General features: G+C 42.1%; 1 protein-coding gene across 1 annotated transcript in view; it reads right to left on the reverse strand.

Annotated features, from left to right (window-relative positions):
- The window catches only part of LOC106804666 (group XV phospholipase A2-like), a 14,894-nt gene extending 1,117 nt beyond the window's left edge, over positions 1-13,777 (reverse strand). Inside the window, exons 1-8 of the mRNA XM_014805941.1 lie at positions 13,617-13,777; positions 7,533-7,689; positions 4,938-5,056; positions 4,485-4,583; positions 3,567-3,640; positions 3,007-3,160; positions 2,472-2,664; positions 1-1,522 (exon numbers count right to left, since the gene is read on the reverse strand). The exon at positions 1-1,522 is cut by the window's left edge and continues 1,117 nt beyond it. Of these exons, the coding sequence (XP_014661427.1) occupies positions 1,201-1,522; positions 2,472-2,664; positions 3,007-3,160; positions 3,567-3,640; positions 4,485-4,583; positions 4,938-5,056; positions 7,533-7,689; positions 13,617-13,731 (1,233 nt within the window). The 5' untranslated portion in view covers positions 13,732-13,777 and the 3' untranslated portion in view covers positions 1-1,200. The remainder of the gene's footprint in view (positions 1,523-2,471; positions 2,665-3,006; positions 3,161-3,566; positions 3,641-4,484; positions 4,584-4,937; positions 5,057-7,532; positions 7,690-13,616) is intronic.
- Positions 13,778-18,209: the final 4,432 nt, after the last annotated feature.

Genomic DNA, 18,209 nt, shown 5'->3' on the forward strand with positions numbered 1-18,209 from the left:
AAGCGGTGACCTTATGTGCTTGCAAAACTCGCTCGTTTGTACGTAAACAGATCGCAATCATTGGAGCAAGTTAAAAAGCTCACCCATTCCAATTTGTATTATTCCGATTTCAGGTTTATGGGTTAGGCTCTATATCTGCCCTCCTGTCTAGCACAGACAAGAACAGAGAACAGAGACATTAGATTTGATCAACTGTCTTAAGATAATTCAAACAATTACAGCACGACACAATGGCATTCTGTAGGAACATTAACATTAATTATTATTACTACTGCTATTATTATTAGATCGATGACCTAAAAGGAAGAGAAACTATTTAACCATATACAAAAATGTGTGAAGCAGCATGGGTTACACTTAGGTTGAAACGATGTGTGCAAAAATGACTGGTGTGCTATCTAGTGTCACTATGTGAATGACCAGAGTTACAAATTTTAAATAACTTTTTTTTTAAATAACACAACTTTTAAGTTTCAATACAGATCCAAACTTCCCTACAGATCTTAAAACGATTTAGAAAATGATCACAGTTTTTCTCAGCCCGTGGTTTCCACTGATTGTTGTCATCGATAATTCCACTACTGATACGCACCAGTAAACTATATCGGTTTCTTCAACAGATTTCTGCATCATTTAGCAACTACTTATCTGCCTAATATGATGCAAAGTAACTAACTGATCATTTGCCATGGTAGACTCAGAACCCGCAAAGAACTAAAATGATATTCCTAACAACTTCAGCACTGACCTGCACATGCAGCTGGAACGGACACATCCTTGTAGGTACTAGGTGTGAGACGATACGAGTAACTCACTATACGATCGGTACCACGTTCAGCCTACACGATACAATACGTCTCACCATTCTCTAACGATATACTTCACCGGTACACCACCAATCATATAAACGCTTACAAATCATTATCGTAGAGTGCTTAGTAAACAACTCACTGCTATGGAATTACGAAAACGTTTTTGTTTTTGGATGAAACTACACTTCTAAAAAATATGGATTTCAGTCAGTAGGGCACCGCTACGCGTATCTTGAATCGTCAAACATGTCAATGCGCGTATCCTCGAAGTCTGTTGTATCGCGATACGTCAACACATCGACGAATCGTCCCACCCCTAATACGTATGGCATCTAAGAAGCTACAAAAGATTCTCTTATTCTTCGTATTGCCTCGCGTCGCCGCCGCGTCAAGAGAACAGCACCTTCTGCAGGTAGTCGATGATGGGGGGATGCTGGAGGATGCCCATGTGGTCGACGCCCTTGTAGCCGCGCTCGTACACTTTCTGCTTCTGCGCGCGCTCCCAGCGCAGGCAGCCGCGCAGGCTTCGCATGTTCACCGTGCCGTCGCCGTCGCCGTACGTCGCCGTCGGCTGGTGGTCGGGGAACTTGCCCGCCTTCCACGCGAATCGCTCGGCCGTGTCCACCTTCGCGCCGTGCAGGCAGTGCACGACGACGCCCGGCGGCTTGCCGATGTCGATCAGGTCGCGCGTGTCGAGCCACGAGTCGTAGCTGCGGGGCGGAGAAACAAGTGAGCGCCAGAGTGAACGCCGGCAGAAAACAGAGTAAACACGAGTCGTAGCTGCAAGGCGGAGAAACAAGTGAGCGCCAGAGTAAACGCTGGCTGGAAGATTTCGGGAGCGGCACTGCGGTATTCGACCCGGCAGGCGAGTGGCTTTTCTGCAGCAGCGCGGACAAACGGAGAAACAAGTGAGCGCCAGAGTAAACGCTGGCTGGAAGATTTCGGGAGCGGCACTGCAGTTTCCGGCTAAGAGGATTCTTCGCCGCGACCTCGATTACGGACAAACGGAGAAACAAGTGAACGCCAGAGTGTACGCCAGTGAGAAGGTTTTTGCAAGCAGCGCCGCGGTTTTTGACCCGGCAGGCGAGTGAATTTCTCGCCACCGCGGCTTCGATCACGGAGCTACCCCGACGAAATTTTTTGCGCGAGTCGAATTCTGAGGTGCCTTTTATCGATACTTTCGAAACGGCACTACGTCTTTAGCAAGGAGCTAAATATAACAAGGAGAGGAAGCGCCGCCATATCTGGCCCAAATTTGGGTTCGGCAGAGACCCTAGAACAGATTAGTGTTCTATTGTCTCTGGGTTCGCTCTGCACAGCTGTTTCAGCTGATTATGGTCCATATTCCTTGAGGCGAAAAGCACACAGCCAATCCGCTTCCTCTCCTTGTTATATTTAGCTCCTTGGTCTTTAGGTATCAAACAGACGCCTGTTGACGTTACAGAGCTTACCGATCTGGAATCGAATTTTAACGATACCTTCGAGAAACAGAACTACGATAGAGCCGATAGAGGCAGCTTCAGTACATGTATTTGTGTTTAAATCAGATCCTTACCCGTTTGGATAACCCAGGTCGTCGAATAAGGCCTTGTAGTACGATGATACGCTGATAGAGGCAGCTTCAGTACATGAATTTGCATTTTTAAATTACATGCTTACCCGTTCGGATAACCCAGGTCGTCGAAGAAGGCCTTGTAGTCCTTGACGGTGTAGTTGCGCTGCGCCGTCGTCGCCAGCACCTCGTCCGGTCCCCAGAAGTCACTGCTCGGTAAGAGGAAGGCGAGGCTGGGAGTGCTACGCTGCTGCTTCCTCAGCGTGAGCGGGTTCAGCAGAAACACGCCCAGGTTCTCACCTGTAACAACCAGGTAACGACCCCCGGTCAGGTAACGAACCCCGTCAGGTAACGATCCCCGGTCAGGTAACGACCCCGGTCAGGTAACGAACCCCGTCAGGTAACGATCCCCGGTCAGGTAACGACCCCCCGTCAGGTAACGAACCCCGTCAGGTAATGATCTCCGGTCAGGTAACGAACCCCGGAAAGGTAACGAACCCCGGAAAGGTAACGACCCCAGACAGGTAACGATCCCTATCAGGTAATGACCCCCGGTCAGGTAACGACCCCCGGTCAGGTAACGATCCCTGCCAGGTAACAAACCCGTAAAACAACGCTTCCTCGTACCCGCCGCACACTCACCGGATGCGTAGACCCTAATCGGTTTCACCGTGCCGCCCCAGACGCCGGCGAGAGCGAACATCGAGTGCACGAACTTGTCCTTCCACGCCTGCGACTGCCCGTTGAGGAAGTAGAGAACCATTGGGTTGCCCATCGAGTGGCAGAGCAGCACGACCTTCAGGGGTAGAAATTAAATTTTGAACAAGGGGGTCCCTGCCCTCAAGAAGAGAGAGTCTGTAGCAAAATGAGGGAGTTCGCAGTCTGAAGTTCAAAACTAAAGCATAACATTAACATTGACAACAATAACGCATGTGCTTATTTTGGAGATTCGTGCGATGCACGTCCGCCAAATTTTCTTTGGACATTTGCTGAAAAAATACGGTTCGAAAAAATAAATATTGCTAAAATTCCGTGAGGCCGTTCTCTGGAACAAACTACTACTAGTTAGTATAACAGAATTTTCAGGGAGTCACACGGACTCCTGCATATGTCAAATCAGGGAGTCCGACAGTAAATCAGGGAGTCCGACAGTAAATCAGGGAGTATTTGACTCGGGACTCGTGTTAATTTTGCACCCTGACCTTGTGGTTGCCGTTTGAGTAGTACGTCTGCTCAACGAGTGTCTTCAGCCGCTTGAAGTATTCGCCGTGTTCGTCTGCGGATCAGAGCGAGAGAAAAACCGTCGATACTCGTTAGTCCTTCCGGCCACGTCGAAGGAACGTGTTTAGATTGGTTTCGTTATTTTCGGCGTGTGCGTGCTTCTCAGAATACGAAACCGTCATTGAAAGACCGGATCAGAGCGACAGAAACTTGTTAATACGTCGTTCGCACACGTTAAAGCCAGTATTTCGAAAATTATTTCGAAGCATGACGCGTGTTTTTCTCCACTTATATGATACTTACCGTTATTGCTTGAGTAACAGCAACTGTCTAGAGTAACGCTAACATATCTTAGAATCTTCATACTTGGCCATATTGACCGAAACATGCACGATTCGAATTCTGATTACTCGTTTTGATTTTTGCCGCAATTTCTTGCGAATCTCGGACTATCTCGCGATGGCGCAAGATATCAGTAAATTTGAAAATAGAAACGAAGTAAACTACACAGAAATCGTTAATCTGTCAGCGTCGACGGAATGCATTTAGATTCATATTGTTATCCTCGGTGTATGCGTGCTTATCAGAAGACGCAACCGTCGTCGAAAGAGGGAGCGTCGAAGGAATGCATTTAGATTAGTTTTGTTTTCTTCAGCGCATGCATGCTTTTCAGAGGACACAAGTGCCATCGAAAGAGGGTGTATAACCAAATTACTGCTGGCTTAGCACCTAGTTAGTCAGACTGCAATAGATCTGGAACAGCTCTCAGTAGATATGAATTGCATTCAGTCGGTCACCATGAGAAGAGACAATATCTTTAGATCGCATTACAAACGTCTGTGAACCACTATCGGTGACACAAAGTTGGGTTGAAGTTGAAGTCAGGTTGGCCAACTTACTTGGTGCTCTTCTGAAGTCGTACGGCGCACCTTTGATGTTTAACCCTCTCGTGTATCCCAACGCGATCAAGGCATCTACTATCTTTGTAAAGTACAGGCCTAAAGCAGTACACAAGCAGTTTTATGCACCATTGCTAGTAGAAATACAATTACATGAAAAACAACTACAACATGCAAAATTTCCATGCATGCCCTTTGAATTGTACTCGGCATAAAACTCAAAAGTAACGGTACGCACTTGTTTTTGGTATGCAAACAATATTACTACAATTACATTAATTTTATAAAAAAAACTTGCTTGTAAAGATTCATCATTATGATCTACAGCCAGATTTGCCGATATTGAAAAACTGCTACAGATAAATTGGTTTAAGGGATGATAACACCAGGGGTAAATAATGACAATGAATTTGTTATTATTCATCCCTGGTAATACTAATACTGATCAAATACCTGGTGAGGCCTGACTGGGATCCAGCCACTCTACAGTCGTGGTGTTTCCAAAGCCAGGAATCCTTATGTTAACACCTTCGGGTTCGCTGGCCTTCCTTGTTACATTGTCGTAATCCAGCCTACAACAGACGCATATACATACTGTCATACAGATACAGAGAGTAAACATTACACTGTGTATGGCTAGATGCACAAAATACCCATGAATGTCAACACGCACATATATGCACGTGCAGATATAGTAAGTGTACACAAACTTCAGATCTCAAGAGCAAGTGATCCACCCAGGTTAATAGAAAGAGATAATGCCACACTTTAGCCACATGTTGGGTGTGTACAAGGCTAGATATTAGCAAGAGCTAATAAATACCCAGAGTGTACAATGAGAAAACGGGAAAATAGTGCTATTTCACGGCAATATTATTCTACTTTGCCTGCGAGTCTAGAATGATATAGGATTGCAATAAGCAGCATTCTTTGCTCTCTAAAATAAGACCAACCGCTTGTCTCTACGATACTCCTAGGCCGAGATATTAGAGCGTAATCATGCCTCCCACAGACCTCATGCCGCCCTCGCATAGATCTACATTATTCCCGAACCTTCTCGCCTTTTGCGGATTAGGAAAGTCGCTTTGTGAGAGTTCGGTTTTTTCCGCGATAATTTTATGAATGAACAGCGCAGGCCCGGTTTTGCAAGCAGGTTTACCATCATGGGTTTTAGGTGCTCGAGTTCAATGATGCTGCCACACAGTCGTCAGATTCACATATTGAGCAGATCGGAAGATTGCACGCAACACGTATTATGTTCATAGACTTGAGTTTGTTTACATCGTGAGAGTTCAGAAATTTCACCGATTTTACTGCATCTACTCTAGCTTTCAAACGCAGCTTTTTATAATAGCTAGTGCACGTAGTATGGATAAGTACTTTGATTCACTAGACAACGTAGCCAAAGCACGCTATCTCGAGAAAATTGCGTGCATTGGGAATCGAGACCCATACCAAATAGACAATGCCGAATGAAGTGAGGACCACAATGTGTTCCCATCACACACCTATTTGGATCTCGTGAACTACCTAACATTCCAGCCGAGTCCATTTTATACTCTCAAGGACTTTCAGAACTACAAAAGCCTGGATGTCTACGATCGACTGGTCTGCGGTTGGGCGAGAGGTGTATCTGTCTACATCTATGATGTGAACAATGAGTGCCCCATCTACGTTATCCGATGACGTGTTATGCACTCCCAGTCTCTGAATATACCGTCTCTCCATCCGTGGGTTATAATGAGAGAAAATGGAACAGTCATGTCAGCGCACTGCAATTGTAAAGCCGGGCTTGGCGAATCTTGTTCACACGTTGCCTCGGTGCTATATTCTACGTAGAGTATGCTGCACGTGCAAGGGAAACCATCACACCCACTCAAACAGCTGCCTACTGGATGCCGGCGATATATGTATGTAAGTGTAAATGTGTAGCGGCGTGTGCCGTGCGCGCGGTGTACCTGTGTGTCGCAGAGGAGCATTTGACCGGCATTTACAGGTAATTATCGGCAATACTAGGCTAAAGAGAGTAGAGAAACATTAAGACATTGGTAGTAAATACATTTCGTGTTTATTCAGCATTGCTTTTTTATTGAAAATGCTCCAAGCGTCTGTGGTCCGCCTGGTCTCTCGTCACTTTACCTGGTGTTGTGATCACGCTAGGCAGCCTAAAAAAGCTGTGTGGCTCTCTCTGATACCGATTGCTGCAGTTGACAACACCGCAGGAGAGCGGCGTTGTAATGGATTTGCTTAATACTAATAGGCGAATAAAATGGGCAGAGGTGCATTGCTCAATGTACTTGTACCATGCCTGAACTGGTTTCTGGAACCCTAATGGCCTTGTGCAATGCCGTTGCATTGTGGGTAATATGAAAAATCGCGGAACCCTCTTAGTCTATATATCGTGTAGTAAGAGTACCACATTTGGGCATGTGACATCAATTATCAGCGCTCCAAGCGGCGACGGAAAACGATAGCCAGACCCGCAAAAGGCGAGAACGTTCGGGAATAATGTAGATGCGAGGTGGTGTGAGGCCTGTGGGAGGCATGATTACACTCCAATATCTCGGCCTAGGAGTATCGTAGAGACAAGCGGTTGGTCTTATTTTAGAGAGCAAAGAATGCTATTTAACGCAATACCTGAACTTAGTCTAGTCTCGCAGGCAAAGTAGAATAACATTGCCGTGAAATAGCACTATTTTTCCGTTTTCCCGTTGCACACTGGGTGTTTATTAGCTCTTGATATTAGTGATATATAGTCTAATGTTATTTCCCTGAGCATACAAAAGATGACAACAATCCCAACATGATACTAACTTGGCTTGACAACTTTCTATTTTTTGGCCACCAAAAGGGCCACACCCATTGTACTGATCAAGTGGGTTTGGGTTCAAAATTTGTAGACCTCTAAAAAACCGTTTATGCGATAAGACTTCTGGTCCTTTGTTCGTTTTGTTTTGAGTACTTCCTTTTCACGACAAAAACTTTTGACGGGCATTTAATTTTCAATACAAAGTGGGCGTGTGGCTTAGCATGTGACCTATAGCTTACCTCATGTTGTCGACCCAGCAGTCTAACACATAGGGAATTAGAAGCTCTAGGTTCAGCCATAGGTTGAAGTAATCACTAGTGATCTTGTCGCAGTAACTGTGTGGAACTACAGTCTTGTTAAGCTTGGCTTCCACCTGACTGCCCCCATCACCTGGAACTAAACGATACTCGCATGTTATCAAACACAGTAATGCATTTATAAGGATGTAGTGACTGCAAGTTATCACGGTTAAATTTCACTTGGAAAACTCCCTTACTGTTAAAAACAAGTGCCGCGGAGCGACAGCGCTCATCTTGAAGGGTTGTTTGTTGCTACGAATTTAAACGTAAAATTTGAGTCGGTGCCCCGTCCGGGCAGTACCACATTTGTTAGCGCAGAATATTTGCAAGCACGGCAGTTGCTATACACATCAGTGTTTAGGACACGGGCCACTATCGCAGATGGAGGGGGGCACAGGGGGGTGGGAAGGGAGAAGGGCTTCTGATAGCAAGCAAGTTCCATCTTTTTGAACAGGTCAAAACAAATCCATGTTTAAAACGGGTCCGTCCTCTTGGAGGGTCAAAAAGGTTATCAAGACAACTTACTCTTCGCAACGGTCTCAGCAGAAGGACATTTTCTCATGCGTCTTTCAATAGAAAAGCCATAAACATGGAGTCCCGTCATTGAAAAAAAAAGTTTTTCAATCGCCTCGTCAGACATCCGGTCCTCAGAAAATGTCTAAAACTGCCGCTGTGCCATTGACCCTTTACGGTGACCTCCCAATTTCGGGCACTAGTGATGTTTTCACCATAATGGCTAATAACAACCGACTATCACGAGCCCATAGGTCGGACGCGTTTAAGATTCGTGGCCGCAATTTTCTGCCATTCTCCGTTAGCCTTACGTTAAGGAGTGAATGTTCCCCTTCTTTTACACCATCTTGACCTTTTGACTCATTGGACACCGCTTCGCACTATTCCCCAAACTCGCTTCTGCTCGGATTACCCCCCCCCCCCAACGTCCCGAATATCGTGCCCGATTACGTACGACCGCGCTTAAAGATCCTTGTGCCACAGAATGTTGCGCGGTACGGGACGGAACGGCGACGGACGCACGGACATTCATCGCGATTCATAACCAACGCTGCTACGGGATATGTCAGATGAGCTAAAAAAGAAAAAAAACTACACTAAGAAAAGGACATCATTCTAAGTTCCCGGGTTAGCGGAACGTTCTTTGGGCCCATATACAGTCTAGCCATGGAGTGTTAAATCAGACAGTTACTGCATTATGGCCAACCCTCCGCTTACTTTAGAACTTTAGAAGAGGTTTTACTCTTACATTTGAAAACTTTTGCAAGGCTGGACATGGGTCGAAATCCTAAGAGGCCCGCGGACCCGAATCCACCGTCACGACAGCCCTTCGTTTCGTATTTTAAAGGTCAGCGCACCTGACATCTATTCTGGTAATCATAGCAAGCCCGGCGGATTCCAGTAGAAAATCACCCCCCAGTTATAAATACCGGTCCTCACGGGCCTGTAAAATTTCCCTGGGGGGCCTGGTAAATCGGGGCCATTACCTACCAGGCCCGGTGGCTCTGTATTTTCAAAACTACCCTGGTGGCGTTTCATAGTCCATAGTTTCGTCAAATCTATGCATTCCATCCCATTTTAGGATTTCCCTACAAAATGTTGAAAAAGCTTCCTGAACCTAAGCTAATCTAACCCTAACCTGTCTGGATTCTGTGTTCGTAGTTGATGGACCAAAGTGATTAAACTTGACAGGTAATACTGCAAAATTACAATGACATCTACCTGTCCGCTAATTAAGGAACACAAAGAATTACTGGCTGTACTAAAATCCCAATGGAAAAATTTAAAAAAATTTTTCGTGGCGGCTACTTTTACAAAGCTCGCGTGCATGGAAAATAGCAATCTAACTTGGTTTGCATTAAAAACTCATTGAAAATTTACGAAGGGCTTCTTTTTCTTGAGCAATTCGGGGGCCTAAATGCCCGCCAACAGCGCCCCCCCGCTGCATCATTCTCTTTCTCCAGCCCTCGTGTACGTCTACCCCAACGCTTTGCTAATCCCCACACATATTAGGCCTTCCCTGCCACTACACCTCTATTCCGGGCAACTCGACGCCCGTCCCCCTCCCCTGTCCCCCTGGAATCTATTCCAGTTGATTTGTAGGTTCACTCCACATACCGGACCCTTCACCACCGTACTCGTCCAATTTCACTACCAATTTTTGTCCAAAGATGTGCGCAATCAACGGTCACCTTTAGGTATCTAACACGAATTATATAAAGCAGAAGCCCAAGCTGGATCGCCGCCCGCCGCACGCCACCGTATCTTCACCCTTAATCGTATCAGTGGTTACGCCCCGCCGTTTTGAAGTGTGGTTGAATAACACACCCTTTGATTAGCGTCTAGACTGAATTGCATTTAATAAGCCGAGCCCAATACGAAGGTATGACGTACTCACATGAATATCTTTAATAGTTTACCTTAGCTAAGCATTTCCGCCGACCGTATATTACTGGCGCGGAATGGTACAAGTATAGTCACGGGGCAGTAAACCTCACATAACTCGCGAGGTGTATTGCGTTCAAGTTGGCTGTCAATACGTAATATGTATAGGGTCTCGTATCGTTGTGGGAAACTTGGCTCTCTTCTTGTCTCTGGCCCAGACACAGCGGTTATATATATCGCAATAGGTGCCACGCCTCTATTGTCTTCTCCACAGTCCCCATTGCCTGTCTTAAATTGCCCTTTCCAATCCTGCGATTCGTTATCGGGGACTTTGCCAAACAAGCGTGGTTCTATCAATGGACAGCACCGAACAACTATGACGGTCTCATAGCATTCTCTACATATTCCGTCCTTCCGGACTGTATTACAGATTACATGGGAAACTTCTGTACCATCAAAATGAATGACGGTCATCCCGAGACGAAAGCCCAGCCGCAACCCATCCGCCGACCGCCTCATCGGTATGTGCCAATTCACTTTGCTAGTCATTAAGCCAAAACAAAATACTGTGTCGGTTACCGTTCATGCCGAAAAAAATAGGTGGTAGGAGCGAAAACATTTTATTTTTCATTGAAATTTTATTACGGAAAAACGTTATGTCCGGGAAGGCATCGTGCGTTTTGTGACGTTTTGCAAGCAGGAACTGAAAAAATTTTAAGATAAATTTTTTTTCATTTTTAAATTTTCCAATTTTAAATTAATAAATTTGTGGTAAGCTGGGAATAAATAGGGTCGGTCAGGAAACCGTAACCACACCTATATTTTGTCTTGGCCTTACCTTAGTACCTATACACACTCAACCACAACCCCGTAGCTTTTCCCTCACAGTGTATACAACGGTTACCAAAACTATACCAGGGTTCATAGTAGTAAGACACATGTTGAAATAAGAACTTATAAGACTCTTTCTGGAGGCCAAAATAAGACTTTTTTACGCGACTATTAAAGTACACTAATAATTAATATTTATATACACAATTGCACAGTAGAATTAATTATTCCGTATTAAATACAACAATTCTTACTCTAAGTCGAGAACAGTTTATAAAACAATTGGTCCTTTGGCAAAAAATAAGGACTATTAAGTACTTTTCTAAGATTTCACCAAAAATAAGTACTAATAAGGGCCCTTATTTCATTTTTGGCAAACCAAGTACTTATAAGACTTTGGAAGACCCGCTACGAACCCTGTATACGTGGCCGAGATTTTTCAAGGTTGTGATATGCCGGAAGCTCCATAGAAAGACTGTCTAACCGCTGAAGAACTTTAACAATGGATGACCTAAATATAGACTGTGTGCATTGCTGCAGTATGATGAACTTTCACTGACTGTATATAAACGTGACGTAGGTACTATACTTGTCTAATGACACCACAAGTGATAGTATTTATTATTTCAATCCACGTATGGGGCTAGTACTTCTACAAGCAAATAAAGGTTACAGATGTGCTTACAGATCTATAGCCAATGCACAAACATATGGCAATGTCATTAGACAAACTCTGATTTTTGGTTGGATGCAACTTTGATCGTTATTCTGCAGACATTATGAACCCGTGTGATATTTGATCGGTGACATGTGTGAAGATGTGAATGAAGATAAGGGAAATTTAGCAATATAGTTTCATAGTATTAGAAAATGGCCAAATATTTCAAACTCAGGGCATTTTATTTAAGAGAAATTTAGCTGTTAAATCCATACATACACTATCAGAAAAGAATTTTATGTATAATTTATATTATAACAAAAATAACGTTTACTTTTCATTCTGGATCGAGTTTTACACACGAGATCGCATTGGAGACAAATGAAATTGAAAGGCGTAGATAATACACCAATCAATCACATTGACAGTGACACTTATGTCATGATATTGATATTGCCATTATTCATTTATTGGCATGACACAGCACCAACAAATTTCGTCTGCACCACACACTCCATGTACGTGTGAAGATTTTGAGAAATGCAATGCTGTAGCGAAAGGCAACAGTGCGATAGTTACGGCGCACATAACGATGATATATTTATTTGAATAGTTATGTCCCGTGACTGTGAGTCAGTGCACTAGCAACCACAGGCACTTGGAACTTGGCATTTATCTACACATAGATACCAAAATGGAAGCTGTTGGATGTGTATTCGTGCTGTGAAGGTGTGAAATGAAGCGAGCGTTGAGCGAATTTTGCAATCACGCTTTCCTACCTGCTCTCTTATTCATGTTGTTTGTGCACAGGGCATGCGTAATAGCGGCAGTAATAGGTGAAATAGAGTAGAGAAACATTAAGACTTTAGTAGTAAATACATTTCGTGTTTATTTACCTTTTTTTTATTTTTATTGAGTCATTCCAAGTGCATAGTAGGCATAGTAGGGCTGAGAGGGTCTATATGTCCCCCAGGGTACTGCCGGAACGTACCCTGGGTACGGTCCGGTATACTGAAACGTACCCTGGTACTATCTAATAGTAATATGCCGGACCGTACCTCGCCTACTCCACTAACGAGTCTAGGGAGTCGCCTACGCCTACTCCTAACCATATCAAATAGTTACCAGGGTACGTTCCGGTATACCGGACCGTACCCAGGGTACGTTCCGGCATAGCCACAAGTTCCCTTCTCGCTTAACACTACTTTGGCGAGAGGGTCACAAGCCGACGCAATAGAATATTGTTCGGCATGATGTGCGCTGCTATTAAACGTAAAATTATCTAACTTTTTATGATTGTTAACGGTACCGCTTCTCTGTACTTCCACGCCTCAATTTATTATATGTGCGCTATCACTGAGCATGTATTTACGTGTCAGCGAGTAATTATTTATAAATTGATAAAATAAAACTAAAAAAAACGCTGCCATTTTCCAATAGATATCCCATCATGCGTAGCGAAAAATACACGGAGTTTGTTTTCAAGCGACCAGGCATTTCGTATGGAAGGGTGTCAGGCTCCTACGACGTGTAACATTCGGAGAGCCTGGTCGGTTTAGTTCCGGCAGTACCCTGGGGGACATAGACCTTATGAGCCATAGTACTGCTGATACTGATAGGGTCTATGTACCCCAGGGTACTGCCGGAACGTAACCTGGGTACGGTCCGGTATACCGGAAAGTACCCTGGCACTGTCCCTGGTACTAAATACTACTATCTAATATGCCGGACCGTACCTCACCTACTCCACTAACGAGTCTAGGGAGTCGCCTACGCCTACTCCTTAACCCTAACTCTAACCCTAACACTAACCCTAACCATATCACTACCACTACGGCACTACTACCAGCTAGATAGTTACCAGGGTACGTTCCGGCAGTACCCCGGGAGACATAGACCCTATCAGCCATAGTACTAGTAGGCAGTAGGCAAAACTTGCACTCACAAATCTATAAGAGGATACGGAATAAATTTTTTCTTTTCTTTTTCTCTCTTTTTTTGCAGGGAAATACCGATCTAAAGCCAGTAAAGGTTCACAGTCATACATCATTACATGCATATATCAGTGTCACTACCAACCGTCGCGATTATACTCGTAAAAATAATACATTGCCACGATTGCTGCTACAAATACTTACTTAATATGACTGGGTGGCCTATGCCATGTTTTATGGGTATAGATTTAGCTTCTGCTGATGAGAGTATTACATAACACACGAGAACTGAAAACACACAACATCCAACTCGCTCCATTCTCTGGCGTTCTGCCAGGTCTGCTGACCCAGCATCCGTTATTCTGTGGTCAGCATCACGCGATGTCTATGTAGACAGACACGGAGGTCCTTTCGCCTTAGCACACATAAGATGATGTTGCTGAAAACACAATCGTGTCTCGTCTATGACCATAACAGCAGTGGCGCCACCCAGTGCGCATCTTGTATCTTGTATCTTGGGGTCCCTCTTTTGTATTTCACAAGGCACTGATTCTCTTGGAATGTGCTGGGAAATCCTGTATATAAGGAAATTCTGTCTACAAGTTAGCATTAATTGTTTTACTTTCTCTAATTGATAATGCCTTTCTAACATATTCTAGTGCTGGTTTTAGTATTTTCGGGTCATCACTTTTCCAATCTTCTACTCGTTCCCCTTTATTATACCCTCTATATACCTTACATGAGTATAAATGTTCCAAATTTTCTTTTTTCCTTTCGTCACACAAATCACATATATCATTACTGTAGTTATTTTTAAAATAACCTTTTAAGTTTATCATGCACGTCTTACACCTAAACACAAAGCATGCATCATCAAATGACAGTTTTGTCATATATGGCTTTAATACATAGCTTTCGATATAAATCATTTTCATTTTTGTTTTCTCCCCAGACCTCATGGTATCTCTCATAATTAATGTTTTTAAAATAGCCTCCTTCACATATTTTTTCCATTCTTTCTTATGATGTGAACCAATAGTCATAAGTGGCATACTTATGTCATACTCCTTCAAGATTTCTAAAGCCTTATTTGCCCAATTACTTCCAATTTCTTTAATTTGTTCTAAAAATACTCTTTTCATTAATCTGTCATTTTCTAACTGAATAATGTATTGCAATAACATTAACTTTTTATAACATATTCTATTTTTTATTGGATTTATTCACTTTCTATTCTATAGTGACTCTAGTTGTGTGTCTTGCTGTGCGCTTCGAGTATTCTTTCTTTCAAAATTATTTTTGCGAAATCCTCTACCTATTTTTTTCTTTTCCTTTTGTAGATTATTAGTCAAGTTTCCGCTTATTATTTGTTAGTGACTGGCATACAGCTGCATTCATAAAGTTTAAACACGTTGCTTCCATTGACATTGTTCAAATTGGTGTTCATTAGCATAGATATTATTCACTCATCATAATCGACCTTTATCTTGTTCTTTGTATTTTATCTTTCTTTTTATCCTCCTTTTTTACTTAATATCTCGCCTAAGTATGTATATTTACTTCATCTTTTTATTATTTGATCTCTGAGAAGGAACCTTGTTTTCCTTTGCTATTTAGGGCCTTCCAACATTTTTTATTTTCAATATATTTGTCTTCGATCTTCATATTAATTGTTAGCATTTTTCTTCGCCGCCTGTACACGCTTAAGCCATTTTTGTCATTGTCTCCCAATTTCCATAATCCCAGATATCACTTCATTATATAAAAGACGGCGTGATTTCATTAATGCGCGCGTTCACACTGGGCGCGGGAATTTAGCGCAGATGCAAATCTCGCGTTTTGCCGATCGCAATCGAATTTCTCGAGCATTTTTTACAATGTGTTGAATCGCAAAAATCTCATCGGTTCGCGATCGCATCGCGCTGCAAATCGCCTGTTAGCACTGCCGCTTATTTGGAGGGAATTAGCCGCGATTTAAGTTGCACCGCGACGTGTGTTGTGAACGCTCGCGTCAAATAATCCGGTATTTTCTATTCCCATCATTACGATGTGTCTTACGTAAATACGTGCAGACGGTAGCAGTTAGCTCCGTTACGTAACAGTGCTAGAGCCGGCAGGAGATAGCGGAGGAAAGGTGGGGAGGGCAGGAGGAGACAGCAGGATGGGCGGGGGAGAGAAGGCAGGGCAGGATGAGGGTTTAGGGCAACGCTAACGAGCTAGGTTAGCATACGTTAACGTAACAGAGCTAGACTACTACCAACGACTGCACTTGCGCTGTAGTGGATCGAACACGACTCGAATCCCGGTTAGTACATAATTCCTCCCGCGCGCGACCGGACAGGCGCTTATATTCCGGTTGATATCAGGCATGCGCAGTTCGATTATGAATTATCCCGCTCACGCGATTAGCGAGATATTCCGCTCTGCTGTGAACAATAGTGAGGCACATTATTCGTGGTATTTCCATCGCGATTAGCATCGCGGTTTTTCTTGTGTGTGAACACGCCTATAGACCGGTGTACCATAATTATGTACTTGGTCTAACGTGATACAACATAATATTGGGCCTAACACGGTCCAATGACGCACTATTTCATTTATTTCAAATGTTTCAGATAGTCAATTCAAATAGATTTCAAATGTTTTACATGTGTTTTAACTGCTATATTGTGGCTTTTTCATTCATTTTGTATATTATTTTCCAACAAGGTCCTTTTAATCCTTTAAACCACAGGTCAATCATGCAGTCCTTTAGCCATAATTTATCAAAACATTTTTGGATATTTCCAAAGAACAAGAGTATGTTTTTCTTCAGACTCCTACTTTGATCTATTATGGCTCTAACAACAAATAGATGGTCTGTGGTGCTATAACCTTTTCTCCCACCACACTGGTTTGTGCATCTCTTGATTACATTTTGTTTTCTATACCAAATCCTTTTTTTCTACTATTTTACTCATAATATCCGTTAAGAAGATGCCTCTAGTATTCTTAAGGTCTTCCTTTGACCCTTTTCCTTTGTAAATTGCTTTTATAGTCATTTCATTCCACTCTGTAGGAACACTTCTATTTTGAATTAGCAAGTTTATCATTATTTTCAGTGACATTTTTAGGTCGTCCCTTGCATTTATTAATAACTCGTACATTAAGCCTTGGTTATCTGGGGATTTGTTCCTTTTTAGTGAATCTATAACTTTCTGAATTTCGTTAATATTAGGTTCACTATCCTCGACTCTTCTATTTATATTTCTTATTTTCTGAAACATTTTTTCTACTGATTTAAAGAGTTGTAGCATTCTTTCTCTCCTACTGGAGTCTTAGTACTTAATAATTCTTTAAAGTGTTCTACGTAGGCTCCTTTAATTTCATTGACTTTTTCCAACTTTACTTTGGGTTCCCCTTTTTTTTCCACTCCAAACATTTTATTTTCCTTCGCTGGGAGCAACCTTTCCCTTGTTTTCCAAAAGCTTCCCGAGTTTATTTCTCCCTGTTTTTGGAGCTCATCCAACTGCTTATAAAACTTTATTATTTGTTGTTGTTGTTGTTGCAGTCCAATCCTTCCATGGAGCTTTCTTATTCTTTCATTTAGATAATAGGTTAGTTTCGTATTAATTTCAAATTTAGCTTGACTGAGCTTTTTCTTTAGTGAACGCTTGATATCAAAGAGAAACCTAAGTTTTTCACTAAGTATTGGTACACACCTTTTGGCAGACTTCTTAAAGCAAGCTGGTATTATTCCTTTTAAATCGCTCATCCATTTTGTATATTTCTTTTCGAAGCTTCCTTGTTTTAACCATATTTTATTAAGGTTGCTATTTTTGGTAGCAATCTTCCATTTTTGGAGTCCTTTTTGATTTCTAATATTGTATGCCTTTTTTGTAGAGTCTTCAAAATTCTCTTTGTATTTTTCTTTATTTGATAACATAATATCCAATTCAATTGTATTGTGATCACTGTACCGGGTTTTTATTATCCCATCCATATTTTCATATCTACATAATCCCCACATTCTATCTTCATCAATTTCCATGTTGGTAATTTTTTCTTCCAGCTCGCTATCGGCTAACACGTAATCAATTACTGATTTTTGTTCTCCCTGAACTCGTGTCCAGATCCCTTTGCATTTGGTGCTTCCATTTAGCAAATGTAATTTACAATGTTTTGTTAAACTGATTTAACAACTAACATTTAACATTAACAACTAATTGTTAAACATTTAACAACTGATTTTGTTTTGTGCGCGATGTATTTACATATATATAGTGAAGTTCTTCCCCGGATTTGTCCCGTGTTTGATTGGAAATTATATTATAATAGTTCTTCTTATACGCGCTCTGTTCATATTAAGGTTATATTACATTATGCATTAAGCAATAGAATTTTAAAAAATACGCTTTTAAAATTCTGACATCATTTTTGATATCATGTCTTTTAATTCCGACTTAATTTTTTTTTACTTTAATTGTCTCTTCCCGTTTTCGTTATAGTCCCTCCTTGGACTTCGAAGACGCTGAATTTTTGAGGTTATGTGGTTACGTGCTCCTGATAAAAATAGCCAATTGGAAACGTAGGTAATTACCAGTGTTATTTACAGATGTGAATTCACCTCAAATTCTACTGAGAATTCTAATAAATAACTATTTCATCAAACCAGTTTGTAATATAAATTTACTGAATATTGATTTAATGGCAGTTATAGTAAGTATATACATCATGATTACCACTATGTTAATCAATATTACATCCTTATAATAAGCATCACGTAAACAATTATATCTAAATATATCTAAATATATC

The sequence above is a fragment of the Priapulus caudatus genome, unplaced genomic scaffold (assembly GCF_000485595.1).
Source record: "Priapulus caudatus unplaced genomic scaffold, Priapulus_caudatus-5.0.1 Scaffold82, whole genome shotgun sequence".
Taxonomy (NCBI): Eukaryota; Metazoa; Priapulida; class Priapulimorpha; order Priapulimorphida; family Priapulidae; genus Priapulus; species Priapulus caudatus.